This window comes from Drosophila elegans, unplaced genomic scaffold, assembly GCF_018152505.1.
Source record: "Drosophila elegans isolate 14027-0461.03 unplaced genomic scaffold, ASM1815250v1 contig_292, whole genome shotgun sequence".
Lineage (NCBI taxonomy): Eukaryota > Metazoa > Arthropoda > Insecta > Diptera > Drosophilidae > Drosophila > Drosophila elegans.
The window spans coordinates 23,306-36,307 of NW_024545670.1; the positions used below are offsets into that span (position 1 = coordinate 23,306).

The window sequence follows — 13,002 nt, forward strand, 5'->3', positions numbered from 1 at the left end:
AAAATTACCGAAAATTTGATCTTAATCGGAGATCAGTGGAGTGTCTTCCACAGGAAAGTGCATATTGAGGCACAAGGTAACGCTTTCAATAAAAAGCAATAATTGCCAGAAGGATTTAACAATGGAAGCACTAGTACTTTCAAAGTTAGCGGGAATCTTATCAAGTAAAATTTCCAATTTTGTCTGTCCAATTTGTCTGAGAATTTAGTTCTGCAAGGATAAAGAATAGGTACAGACTTTAAGTGTTGGCAATTGTAATTATAATCATTTTAACTGTATATTTTATAGGAATAATAAATGTACGAAGGCAATTACAAGCCATAGCCAAACCTAGCGGTATGCTCGATATTAGAACATATAAATACTATTGTAATACATAAACTAATATGAAATTGTAATTAAAGTCAAGCAAGATTTGTTACTCAAACAAGATATGGGTGGAGTTCTTAGTCATTTAGTACAGTACTTGAACTAACAAATGTTATCGCCTAAGATGTGTCTCACACACACACAGTAAATCTGCAGCTCAGGCAAATTGATGCGGCCTCTGCGTTGGTCATAGATAAGTGTTGAATACGAAGCTTGGAAACAATATTTGGAAAAAAAAAACAGTTTCAATTCAGAACTCAAAGTAAAAGGTTGTTTCATTTATTTGGCATCCCTAACAGCAGACATTTCGGTTAACATTTGATTTTATAATTTTCGTCTTGGAACTTTCAAAACATTTTCGCAATAGTAAGGGTGTACGACGTTGTCCTTGCTCAAAGAGGAGAAACAATATATTTCAAAATGCCATTTTAACGCAAGAGCAGGAAATATATATGCGAATCGAAGCATAATAACAAAAGTACATTCACTACTAAAAATCTTGAATAGACTGGAGCAGACTTTTGTGCTCCAGAGCAATGTTGTGATGATGTTCCTAATAGTTTCAATGATTTAGTGAGAGAGAGTGAGAATTCCAAATAAAAAAGTTTCAAATCTCGCCTAGCGCAGTGTATTTCTGAATATAATATTAGCAAAAGACTATATAATGATTTGCTTCTGTTGTTGTCCGAAAAATTCAGGATTGGCAAGAGATGTTCGAAATTTAAAATGCACAGGAAGCAAGGTTTACTACAATGTAACAGAGGCGCTGATTTTCTTAACAATATTGGTTATTAATCTGATAGCCTGAGCCTGAACAATGATGTGGACGGAGTTCCGTCCAAAAACATGTCATTGACACAAAGACATTTCTTGTAGCTGGGATTTAAGTTGGTAATTCCAAGCCTAGCGATCCCAATTTTTATTTAGCATAATTCGTAGGCGAGCTTTTAGAATTAAATAGGGATGGAATAATATTTCAAGGTGGAGATCTTGACTTTAGCATTAGGTCTATCGATGCAGCAGCACGTTTATATATTTTGGGTGTTAAGCATCACTCTGAATTTTATGCTTTCAACAATTGCAATTAAAAGGGAGAAAGTTTTCAAAGGCGAATGTTTTTTTAAATTTCAGAGAACGTCTTTCGAACAGATTACAGTTTTCGAAACCGCTTTTAGAAAACTGGGTAATTGACTTGAATAACAATGTTTCCCTTTGGCTACTACTAGTGGCTTTTGGGTAAAGGTCATCAATTATCTTTAAATCTGCGGACAATCAGTTCAATAAGTTACAAATTGATTTCGTTTCGAACATTTATTCCTAGAGAATACAATAAATGCCGAGATCTCATGATGATCTTGAAAGATTTAAGGCAACTGAATTGAACATTGAATTGTGTGTACTGGACCCTAAAGAAATCCAAGCACAACCAGATAAAACCCCTTTTTTTATCACTTATCCTTTGCATGCGACTGCTTCTTCACACAGAATAGTATTATATATATATATTATATTATCTCCTCAAAAGCACAATTCTTCCCGTTTTCTTAATGATTTCGTAGAACAACTTACCTCATTATATACTGTCTAACACATATTACCTTGCCTTCGGCTCTTTAGAGACGATAACCTCTTTTCCGTTTGAAAATTTTCTTGGACAATTGAAAATAACGGTACACAAGAAAGGAAGCAAAAATTTGTATTTTTTCATATATCTTTTCGACTATTCCGATTGTTTCATAGGAGCAGAGCTATATGAAATAGTTGGCCCATTTTTTTTTATCCATTTTAAGCCCTAATTCTAAAATAACAAATACCTATATATGTATATCGATAAACTACAAAATATGATTTGAATTTTTTTCCGATTGTTCCTATGGGAGCTATATGTTATAGTCTTCCGATCCGGCTCGTTCCGACTTATTTACTACCTGCAATGGGAAGACAACTTCTGGAAAAAAAACTGAGACACAAGTTTGCGTAGAAACCGACGGACGGACAGACGGACATGGCTAGATCAACTCTCCTGGTGATGCTGATCAAGAATATATATACTGATGTGCACATTATATTATACTTAATTCACTAATATCAGAACATGAAACAAACAACTAAACAACACTTTTTAATCTGGATATGGAAATTGTGGCGAAGAAGATGAATTATTCAATAAACCCCATTTATAATTTTCAAACAAATATTAAACAATTATTTATAATTAAAGCCCATCTTAAACAAAATGAATAAACTAGATAAGAAACTGGACTTGATTACAAAATAGCTCGTTTGCAACACTGTGGAAATAGTTGCTCTTTGAACCGAGTTTTCATATATAAGGGAAAAAGTTTGTGGAGAGATTAGCAAGCGAAAATAAGCGATGCCTCTTTGAGCCTTTTAACTCGAAGAACTGATGAGCTTCGAGGAAAGTTTGAAGGAGGAGAGTTTCTTTAAAAACGTGGCAAGTATTTTTAATGCAGCTCACGAGATAATAATGATGTCAAACGAGAAACCGTACGACAAATGGATAAGGAGCTCCTGGCCCTCAATAGTGTACGACGAGATCGCATGACAGGTTCCTCGCGTGGAATATACGACAAAACATGTGTTAGGGGCTTACGGGTTACCGTAGCAACCCGTAGCATGTTTTTTGTATATGAATACTTATATAAACAATAGTTAGTTATAAAATAAATATAGCGGGATTAAATTATCTTTAGGTAACGCCAATTTCGACAGGGTAACAGAAAAGCTCATCCAAATTTTTTAAAATTTTATTTTTAATTAATTTTGAACAAAATTTTATTAGTTTGTAATTTGTATCCTTATCCAGTGTTATTTATATCCATTAAATTCATGAAAAAAATCTCGTTACATTACAAAATAATCAAAAAATATAAAAACAAATACAAATTTAAACATATTTTTAGTACAGGGATAAAATAAAATGGAACTCCTGAAGGTATCGCAGAAGATATTTTTGCGAGCATTTGATGATATTATGGCAAGCGGGTTTCAATATCAATAACAAGACCAAATACATATTGTTTTTTAATTTTTTTGTAATATTAATCAATTATTTGTTGAGTTTTATATTCAGCTCTACAAATAATGATATTTCTGTGAGTTTTATTTTCATTATTTTATTTTATTTTTAATCGAAAAACGACACTCGTTACACATTTAAGTCTTGCTTATTATACCTTCTTTCACCGTCCGTTGAATGGATAGTCCAGAAGGTTTAGCCGTTTCAAAAATTTTTCAGTAAGTCCGCCGTTAAAACTCTACGGACTTTGACGTACTTATTTATTCGATAGCTAGCCTTTTTTTAGAAATCTCTTCCCAATCCCTCTTTCCACTCAGTTCATCCGTTGAACACGGCAGAAATTTTTCGAAAAAAAAAGTGAAACTCAGATTTCCACAGAGCACATCCACCACATCCACAATAACAGCTGATTTGAACAGCTGTGACTCATTCAAACATAAAAAATATGGTTAACATTGGATTGGATTTGGATTTGGATTTCTTTATGTCATGGGAGCAACAGCTGTTCAAATAGGAGGGTGAATGTGCTCTGTGGCAATCGGAGTTTCACATTTGTCAAAAATTCCAGCAGTTTCAACCGTATGGACTGTGTTGAATGAGGACATAACTATCATTTATAGTCCACCATCACACAGACTGGTGTTTCCACAGAGCCACCATCCACCAGTCATCAAAAGTCACAATGGCGTATGCAGAATTTTTGAGGGGGCCTTAAACTGTTTCAAACTCTGTAAGAAGTACCTTTTCCTGCTTTTATTTTATTTAAACGCTATAGATTAGTGGTTAAATAGATATAGCCCAGTCCCACAGAGCACATCCAAGTGTAACGGTAGATTTTTGATGGATGGTGGACAGGTGTTCCCACAGAGCATCCACACACCATCCGCCATTTATAAAAAGTCACAGCGGCGTCTTTAACTCTATAAACTCTTTTCGAAGTACTGCTTTCATTTTATTTTACTGCTTTGGATTAGTGGTGAAATGGTTATCTGAACTTAAGTAGTGACCTAATCTCTGAATTCAACTTGCTGCCTGGAGGAGCGTTGACCTCCCAGGCCCCTCTTCCCTATCAACTACGCCTCCGGTTAACAGAAACAAAGATGGTCGCCATGTCAATTCAAATTCAATTGTGCCAAGACTTAAGCGTTGCACCGAAAAAACAGAAACAAAGATGGCCAAGACTTAAGATTTGCACCGAAAAAACAGCGTCTAAATATTGGTCAGAAACGTTCGGTTAGGAACGTAAATTCCACCGACAAGGAAAGACCGGGAAATTAACGGACCATCTTTGAAAGAGATGATGGATGGAAGGACTAGGCCATTACGACTTTGTTTACCAATTGTTGGTCCACTGGGTTGCGCCAATGGAATCAGGCTATTACGTTTTGTAATTATAACAGATTTACGTTTTGTAATTATAACAGGCCAAACAACATAACAAATTCTATTGTTCCTCAATCACCTCAAATATTCTCTTCCCACACACTCCATTCGTGGGAAACAGTTGGGATTTTTGAGAAGTTGGTAGAAATCTGTCCAAAGGGCCAACTCAAATTCGAAAGTCCGATTTTCATGGACCTTTTTGGCTGGGTTCGCAAGAAAATGACATTTGAACGGTTTTAAGAAAAAGTTTTACGGAAGTACACAGGCCTTTAAAAAGCTCATTTAGTTCCCTTTTTTCAAAAAGTAACACTTTTTAAATGACTCCTGAGTGCTGAGAGGTATTTTTTTGACCTTTTCAGCTATTTATGCTTAAATATAATTCCTTTTTACAAAAAGATGTTAAATACAGATTTCTTGCCGATCTTAAAATTAACATTAGCTAATTTTAAATATAATGCAATATCATAAAGATATTTATATAAAAATACGCGGTAATTTTGTAAAATAAAAAGTGACCTTAATTTACCTGTTGAGTTCCTGTAACATGCGTAAAACTTGGAATATCTCAAAACCGTCCAAATTGTATTATTTTTTTTAACCTAGTTTTATGAAAATCTGACCATTGAATTTGAGTTGAACCAACTAGCAGATTATTACCAAGATGTGAAACTCCGAGTCCCACAGATCACAACCACCATCAGCCTTCCGATAACAGTTGATCAAAACAGACTAATATTAATAATTTATCAACCGACTTAGCTGTTATACAACAGCAAAAGCTCAGGTTGTAGCAGATTTTATTAGCAGTAAATTTAAAGGAGTTGAATGATGATTATAAATATATTAATTAATTAAGATGTTTACCGTGTTGCGTCGGCGCCTCCGTTTTGATCATATTTACGTAGTGTGTGCTCAAATTTGCATTGTCAAGATGAAAATTTTTTTGTTGCACCGAAAAAACATAGTTTATAGCCAATTTACATTACTGTATTTTTGATTGGAACGAAGAGGAGACGGTGACAAAGCGAAACTCCAATTCACACTGCCACAAGACGTGGCAGACGGTGGCAGTTTGAATTGAAAAAGTGAAACTTCAATTCACACTGCCACCAGACGTTGCGGTAGACGGTGGCAGTGTGAATTGAAGTTTCACTTTTTCACCATTCTCTCATTGTTACCCCAAAATATGCTGTAATTATTAAATTAAAATTTTCTCGTTATTTAGGCCCGTCATTTAAAAATTGTATATGCAACATATTGAGAAATTAAATATCTATTGAAATATGTTTGATCTAAGAATATTAGACGCCTGAAAGTTTTTAAAATATGCATTTGAAAAATGCATAATATCGACGCAGTCCTACTCGACGCGGTTTGGTCTTTTGCGTTCGCGTTTTTTTGAGCGCTCCACATAGCCCCTCGCGACCACTTCGTCAACAACCTCCTCCCTGCCTCGTGTTCCTTATTCATAAAAACAATTTATTTCTGAGACATCTGTCTACTTAATGGACTTTTAATAATGTATAAATAAGGCTCCTTTTAATAAGAAATAAGAAAGCCATATTAATTAAAATAAAAGTAAGCGTCGAAAATTGTGCGTTTTTATAAGGATATTGTGGTGAGCAGTTGGCAAAATTGGGGAGACCCGATTTTTCAAATGCATATTTTAAAAACTTTGAGACGTCTAATTTTTTTAGATCACATATATGTCGTTAGATATTTTATTTCTTAATACTTTCGCATTTACAATTTTTAAATTACTTGCTATATAACGATAAATTTAAAAACGAAAACAGCCCCCTTGTTCCAAGTTCCATTGTTTCCCGATCGCCGCTAACTCACCGACGCTAATTTGACGCACGTTATTACTATTGCATACATAATTCCGTCAAATGTGAATGGCGGACCAAATGGGAAATTTTCGGAACGGCAATATTTTATGAACCATCCGTTTAACGAATGAATCTCTGTGGGAAGTGGGTATAAGTCACCAAAGTCAATTTGACTAAAATCTTTTAATGGTATGCTCACGGCATCCTAAAATTAATTAAAATTATATAGATGGTGAATTTTTTATAAGCACACATCTTTTTTTATTTTCCACACGGTCACACTGCTTCAAAGAAATAATAATGAGGCGTTATAATAATTTAGTAACTCTTTTCACGGCCATAACTGCCTTTTTTTTTGGAAGTTTTATCACGAAAATACTTAGTTCGGTAGACAAAAGTCCATCACACTGGAGCGAAGTATCAGACTTAAAATCGCATCCGAATCTGTTTCTCATGGTACTGGTGTTAAGTACACCACGCAGTGCTGAGCAGAGGAATGCCATGCGGAAAACCTGGCTCCAAACTGCAAAGAAGTCCATTCAGCAGCCTTATTACCCCGAAGAGCTTATCTATCTTCCAACCTACGGCCCCAATGGCCTCCTGCAGTTGGAGTTAGTTGATCAGCAGGCGAATCGCCTGAAACAGTATATGGACTGGCAGAAAAGTCTCCTGACTAGAATCCCTCTATTGGCGCACAGGCAGATTAAAGTTAAGCACCTGTTTGCCATTGGCACTATCAAGATAAGCAGCTCCCTGGAGGCGGAGCTCCTAAGAGAGCAGAATCAACATAACGACCTTCTGCTGCTGCAACGCCACCATGACACATACGGCAGTCTTACAGAGAAGCTGCTGCAGGCCCTTAAAACTTTAATACACAACTATGAATTCTCATATATCATCAAAGTGGATGACGATACCTACGTTAAGCTGGACAGCTTACTCAATGAGCTTGTTTCTTATGATCGAAAGTTACTTCGTAAAATATCCGAATATGGCCGTAATCCCATACCCCAGCTTTATTGGGGCTACTTTAATGGTCGAGCAAAAATAAAAGGGAAAGGCCATTGGAAAGAGACTAATTATTACCTAAGCAAAAACTATCTGCCCTATGCTCTTGGCGGAGGATACGTATTATCTCGAAAAATATGCGAATATATTGTCAATAGTTCGCAACTGCTAACGCCTTATGTGTCCGAGGATGTCTCTATAGGCACTTGGCTAGCTCCACTTCGTCACGTATATCGCTGGCACGACCCTAGATTTGACACAGCCTACATGCCTCGAAAATGTAAGCCATATCATATTGTTTTGCACAAACGAAGTCTAGAAATGATGACTGACATCTACCATGGCAAACTCTGCAGTGGCACCGTTTCGAGCTCATTACCCGAATACTATTACGATTGGACGAGAACAGCAGACAAATGTTGCGATAGTTTAGTAGTGTAGCCATGTCATGGAATTGTTAATAACCATAGAATAGAAATTATTATATTGGCTTACCTGTGCTTAATTAACCATTCTATCCGGTCGTCAGTTTCAATAAGACTAGCTACTACAATGTCCTTAGGGGCCACAATATAAAAACGATTCTCCTCGATTATACAACCCAAGCTATAATCGTTTACGGTGTACTCCTCATATCCACGCAACGTCAAACTGTCTGTGCAGATCTCCTCACTGCTGTTCATTTTGTACTCAATAACGCAAAGCACGGGACGTAAAGCTTTAAAATATGCGCTTCTTTCTTTGCGATAGCCAAGCACTACTAATTGGCTGGCGGTCAGAGGGGCAAGTCCACAGATGTAAAAAGTAGTTTGTAATGTCGAGACTGCAATTAAATAATAAATATTGAAGTTTAATAAGCAATTGTCAAAATTCATATCTCTCACCTGGATCAACAATGTAACCCGGAAGATTGCTACAAGAAGCTTCAGCTAAATTTCTTTTCCGAATAACACAAATTCGTATAGTGTCTACCCAGCCGATTAACAGAGTATGCTTGTTTGACCATCGCATGTGGCAGCGAAAGTGTTCTAGCCGCTCTTGGGAAGGTACCTCCCATTTCATTAATCCAAGCGAACATTTTTGATTTAAATCATACACACGGACTCCTAGGTGACTAGCCCAGGCAACAAAGATTCCATGCCAGCAAATGGTTAAAACATTGCCTTCGACTGAGCTAAGCTCAATTGGTTTAAGCTTCTTTAGAAGATTTCGTTCGTACAATATGAGTTTATTTTCACCTAAGGAAAACCCTTTTAAATATTAACGAACAGGAAATGCTGCATGTGTTTACCTACCTACAATGAATCGTCTAGTGTGAGTTGTAAAATCGGGGTCCATGGCCACAGCTTTTATAAATTTTCCGAAACTTAGATTCTGATTGTTCTCACAGCTGAACAAACCCGTTATGTTTACCTGTGGTATAAGAAGTTAGCCCGACTCAGCAGCACTAAGGCCAGAGACTCACTTTTCCGTCGTCTGAGCATGTGGCCACAAACTCGCCCTTGGTATCCACATCAATCTGGTTAACTGCTACTTGATGGTTGTGATGTTCTGTGTTGCTCAGATTCGAGTTGACAGAGTTTCCTTGGTGATCCAACAAGTGGACGCGTCCTCGAAAAGTGCCAAGTATAAGAAACTAGTTACATATAAGTAAAGTTGCAAAATTAAAGCTATTTAACCCCACCTTATAATGCACAGCTGCGCAAGTGACAACATCAGTGTTAAGTATATTTTTTAAATCGTTAGCAAGGCGTTGGTACTTAAATTTTGGCTCCACTTCCTCATCTTTGTTCTCGGTTCCAGAGCCCTTCAGAGTAAAAATATTGAATTATCATGCCTTTTCTGGCGCAAATTAAACTTACACAGCTTGTTTGTACATTTTCAGCCATTTTAAAGGTGTTACAGAATATTTAATTTTTTAATTAAAGAAACTTTAGACTATTTCATATATTCACATATTTATATATTTAATAAAATCTTCGTGGGCTATAGCTTCCTTACACTGATTCATTATTAGGTAATACCCTCTTTCCACACAGTCGATCCGTTGGAAACGGTTGGAATTGTCAACAAATGTGAAACTCCGACTTCCACAGAGCGCATCCACCTTCCGATTTCAGCTGATCTGAACAGCTGTGACTCGTCAAAACGTATGCAATGTCAACAGGTCAACCATTTTAATTTATGTTTTGATGAGCTACAGTTGTTAAGATCAATTGAAATCGGAAGTTGGAAGGATGATGTGCTATGTGGAGTTTCACTTTTTTCAAAAATAAAAACGTTTTTTAAGGATGGACTGCGATTGCCACCATCTACCGTCATCCGAGTGTTCAAAACAAAGTGAAATTTAACCAAAAATGGACAAATTTATTGAATTAGGCAAATATTTTGTCCAAAATAAAAAAAATAAAACACCAAAGTAATTGTCTACATTATACTACTTTTTGGTTGAATTGCCTATGTTTTGAGCACTCGGAAGAAGAAGACGTTTATGGTAGACGGTGTCCGTGTGAATTGGAGTTTCACTGTTTTATTGTCTCTCATAGTTCCCCCACAAAAATACACGAGATAACATATAGTTCAATGTTGACAGTGTATTTGTTTTGTTTGTTTTTTAAAAGGTTTCTGCAAATCAAAGTCTTTCACCTTCTTCACACAGCCCCTTGAAAGAATTGTAGCTCACACGCAATAGCAGCTGATTGGCTTTCGAGATGTAAACACCCATAAAAAGAAGCAGAAAATAACACAAAATCAATAAAATGGTTATCAACAACAGCTAAATACAATTTAGATATTTGCAAATGGAAAGTTTTTCGTATCTAAGAGAAGTAAGCCAATAAAAACCATCTACATAATAACCCGTTTCCACAAAGATCCATCACTTTTCCAACATCCGTTCCAACATACAAAAATTTGCCAGTTAGTCCGCCGTAAAAATTTAACGGAGTTTGACCGAATAATTTATGCGGTAGTTAGCCGATGTTTGTTCGGTGTGTTCCACACAGCCTTTCTAGAGAAAATTGAAGCTCTGGTTTCCACAGAGTACATCAACCATCCACCACGGATGGACTGTGTGGAAAGAGGGCATAAGTACCTCAAAAAAACTGATTTACAACAGAATTGCATCAACGAGTTGTACCATATTTACCACGTATCTTTCCAGCACATTTGTTTCTTGTGGATGAATAAGACGGTCTTGCGAAATTTTAGCGCTTTTGACGCCTCTGTGTATAGGCTTCTAAATCCGCTTCTTTATAGGTGGAATTGTCGTGAAGTGGTTAGTGTACATGTCTATGAGGCAAAAAAAAACTCCAGACAAGTTGTATAAGAATTATTGTATTTTATATACCATAACTTTTTTACTTATTAACTTGTTTACTTTTTTTTGTCTTCTTTGTTTCAATTTTGTTTGCCCTTGGGATTTATTTGTCATAAGCTTCCGAAAAGCCCCAACACCCGACCATTTTTAATTTTCAGGACCCATGCATTTTGGGGTCCTGATTACCGAATAAGTAGGTAAATGTTTGCGAAATGACCGATTTTTTAGAATCTAACGGTAAAATTATTATTATTTTATTTTTTGTTTATAAATCTTAAAGCATTAACTTTATCGAACGCTTGGGATATATCTATAAATAGGGAGCAGCAATATTCCCTGTGCTTGAAGGCCGCGTGTATTTTAGATGTTATGCGGATTGAACTGCTCGATCGTTCCATGCTTCTCTCTAAAACCAAACTGGTGGAGGGTGAACGAATAAGTGTTTTTAAGATGTGTTCGTTTATGTGATAAGATAAGTGTTTCGAACAGATTTGGCAGGCAAGGGAGGATGATTGGTCTATCAGGAAGACAGTTGAGTTTTACCTTTGCCTGGTTTGGGGATCTTTGTTTCCTATAACTGCATATTTAGGTAACTCGATTAAGATTTTGGGCGAAATAAAATCATAGACAGGAGCTTTTTTTAGTATCAGCTGTTCTTTAATGGTATTTTAAATTGTGAATTTTTGAACAGTAATTGGGAACGAAGGACCTACGATTAGGAAATTCGGAAAAATTGGTTCGTTGGCGGATGGGACTTAAAGACATTTTGTAAAAGAGAGGCAAAGATTGTAGCCATTCACCTGCTTGGGAATTTAATGGCAAGTCGGGTTCCATTGGTGGCTGTATGTCTGAGTGTGCTCTTTAGAGTTCTGGTCGCAGGTGGCAAAAAGCTGTTCTACATAGGCACGTTAAGCTTTGTTTAATTTTTTATATGTGCAGTCTTATGCTCAGCAACTCTTGCAAGGCCATCAGTTCCGAAGATTAGCTTGGTCACTTTAGCTAAAGGCCATCTAAGTGGGATGAGGTCTATATCAGCGAAGCAAGTCCAGGTTGATTAGACCTCTATTTTGACTTCTCCTGTAAAAGGGTGGGGTACTCTTCCTTTCAGCGGGACCAAAACAACTGTTGAAGATAAGAAACCCTTTGCTAACGATCAAGTCTATTGAATTAAAATGCAGTGACGTCTGGAACGGCCAAAGAATTGGGTGGAGTTGGAGCGGGGGTCAGCACATCCAAGTCGTCTGGATGCTCTGTAATTGAAATTAATGGTCATGATTACGATTGCAGTAATATGGCAAACTAATGTACATAAATCCTCAAAACTGATCACAGAACTGGAACTGGTTTATACCGCAGTCTCCCAAAGCCCACCAAAGTGCGGAAAGCAACGGAAAAATTCCACAAAAGTCTTGTACTGCCTTCTGATACTTATCGTTCATAAATAACTCCTTTAAGCGCCTAAGCTCGTTGCTGGCGTCCACAAAGTTTTTCGCGTTGTTCGACCATATTTCTCTGGGTCGACATCTTGTAGAAATAAGCCGCTGAAGAGCACTGAGGAAGGCAGAAGTATATAAATACTGCACCAGCTTCAGTTGTATGGCCTTCGTTGCAAAGCAAATAATCACACAAATGTAGCATTGGTAGGTGGCCTGATAAGAACTTCGCTTTGTAATAAAAAAGGGCCAAAGAAGTCTTCTCCAGTGATCTTAAGAGTGTACAATGAGTCATCCAATCTTTCCTTGGGGAGGTCTGCCATTATGTGGTGCAGTTGCTGCAGCTGATGCACTTGCTTACCACGCTCGCGACATTTCCGGCCGCCGATAGGCCAATACTGCTGATGAATTATTGCAAGCAAAGGTACGCTGTAATTTGTGGAAAGAGCTTGCGAGTTTAGGCCCTTCCGATAGATCCGAAGATGAACATATTGCGAGAAAGACTCGTTTACGAAACTCTGATAGTGGTTTCTTTGAAATTACAGATTCTTGCCAAGACGTTTGATCTTTAGCTAAGAAAGCTGGCCCTTGGAACCATAATTCTGAGTATATGAGCTC

The 13,002-nt window shown here is 36.9% G+C and overlaps 2 protein-coding genes across 5 annotated transcripts; one reads left to right on the forward strand and one right to left on the reverse strand.

Annotated features, from left to right (window-relative positions):
* LOC108134652 (vacuolar protein sorting-associated protein 41 homolog) lies at nucleotides 1-9,637 on the reverse strand. 4 transcript variants are annotated; one of them, XM_041708577.1, is made up of 7 exons: nucleotides 9,495-9,631; nucleotides 9,317-9,439; nucleotides 9,098-9,268; nucleotides 8,928-9,045; nucleotides 8,517-8,870; nucleotides 8,128-8,455; nucleotides 1-210 (listed from the first exon to the last, which is right to left on the reverse strand). In XM_041708577.1, the coding sequence occupies exons 1-7, from the start codon at nucleotides 9,519-9,521 to the stop codon at nucleotides 33-35; spliced, it is 1,299 nt and encodes a 432-aa protein (XP_041564511.1). In that variant the 5' UTR covers nucleotides 9,522-9,631; the 3' UTR covers nucleotides 1-32. The 4 variants fall into 4 exon arrangements, with proteins under 4 accessions (XP_041564511.1, XP_041564513.1, XP_041564514.1 ...); XM_041708579.1 differs by lacking the exon at nucleotides 8,517-8,870 and having other exon boundaries at nucleotides 9-210; nucleotides 9,495-9,637; XM_041708580.1 differs by lacking the exon at nucleotides 9,495-9,631 and having other exon boundaries at nucleotides 14-210; nucleotides 9,098-9,243; nucleotides 9,317-9,403.
* Nucleotides 6,746-8,201, forward strand: LOC108134653 (beta-1,3-galactosyltransferase 6). The gene has a single exon (XM_017255046.2). It carries the CDS (start codon nucleotides 6,925-6,927, stop codon nucleotides 8,071-8,073), a length of 1,149 nt encoding a protein of 382 aa, XP_017110535.1. The 5' UTR covers nucleotides 6,746-6,924; the 3' UTR covers nucleotides 8,074-8,201.
* Nucleotides 9,638-13,002: the final 3,365 nt, after the last annotated feature.

Bases quoted from the DNA above. Each gene is read 5' to 3' on its own strand.
- LOC108134653 (XM_017255046.2), top strand. From the start codon at position 6,925: ATGAGGCGTTATAATAATTTAGTAACTCTTTTCACGGCCATAACTGCC.
- LOC108134652 (XM_041708577.1), bottom strand. From the start codon at position 9,521: ATGGCTGAAAATGTACAAACAAGCTGT. The intron at 9,269-9,316 runs GTGGGGTTAAAT...ATATGTAACTAG, and splicing joins GCGCAGCTGTGCATTATAAG to TTTCTTATACTTGGCACTTT. The intron at 8,456-8,516 runs GTGAGAGATATG...ATTTAATTGCAG, and splicing joins GGGTTACATTGTTGATCCAG to TCTCGACATTACAAACTACT.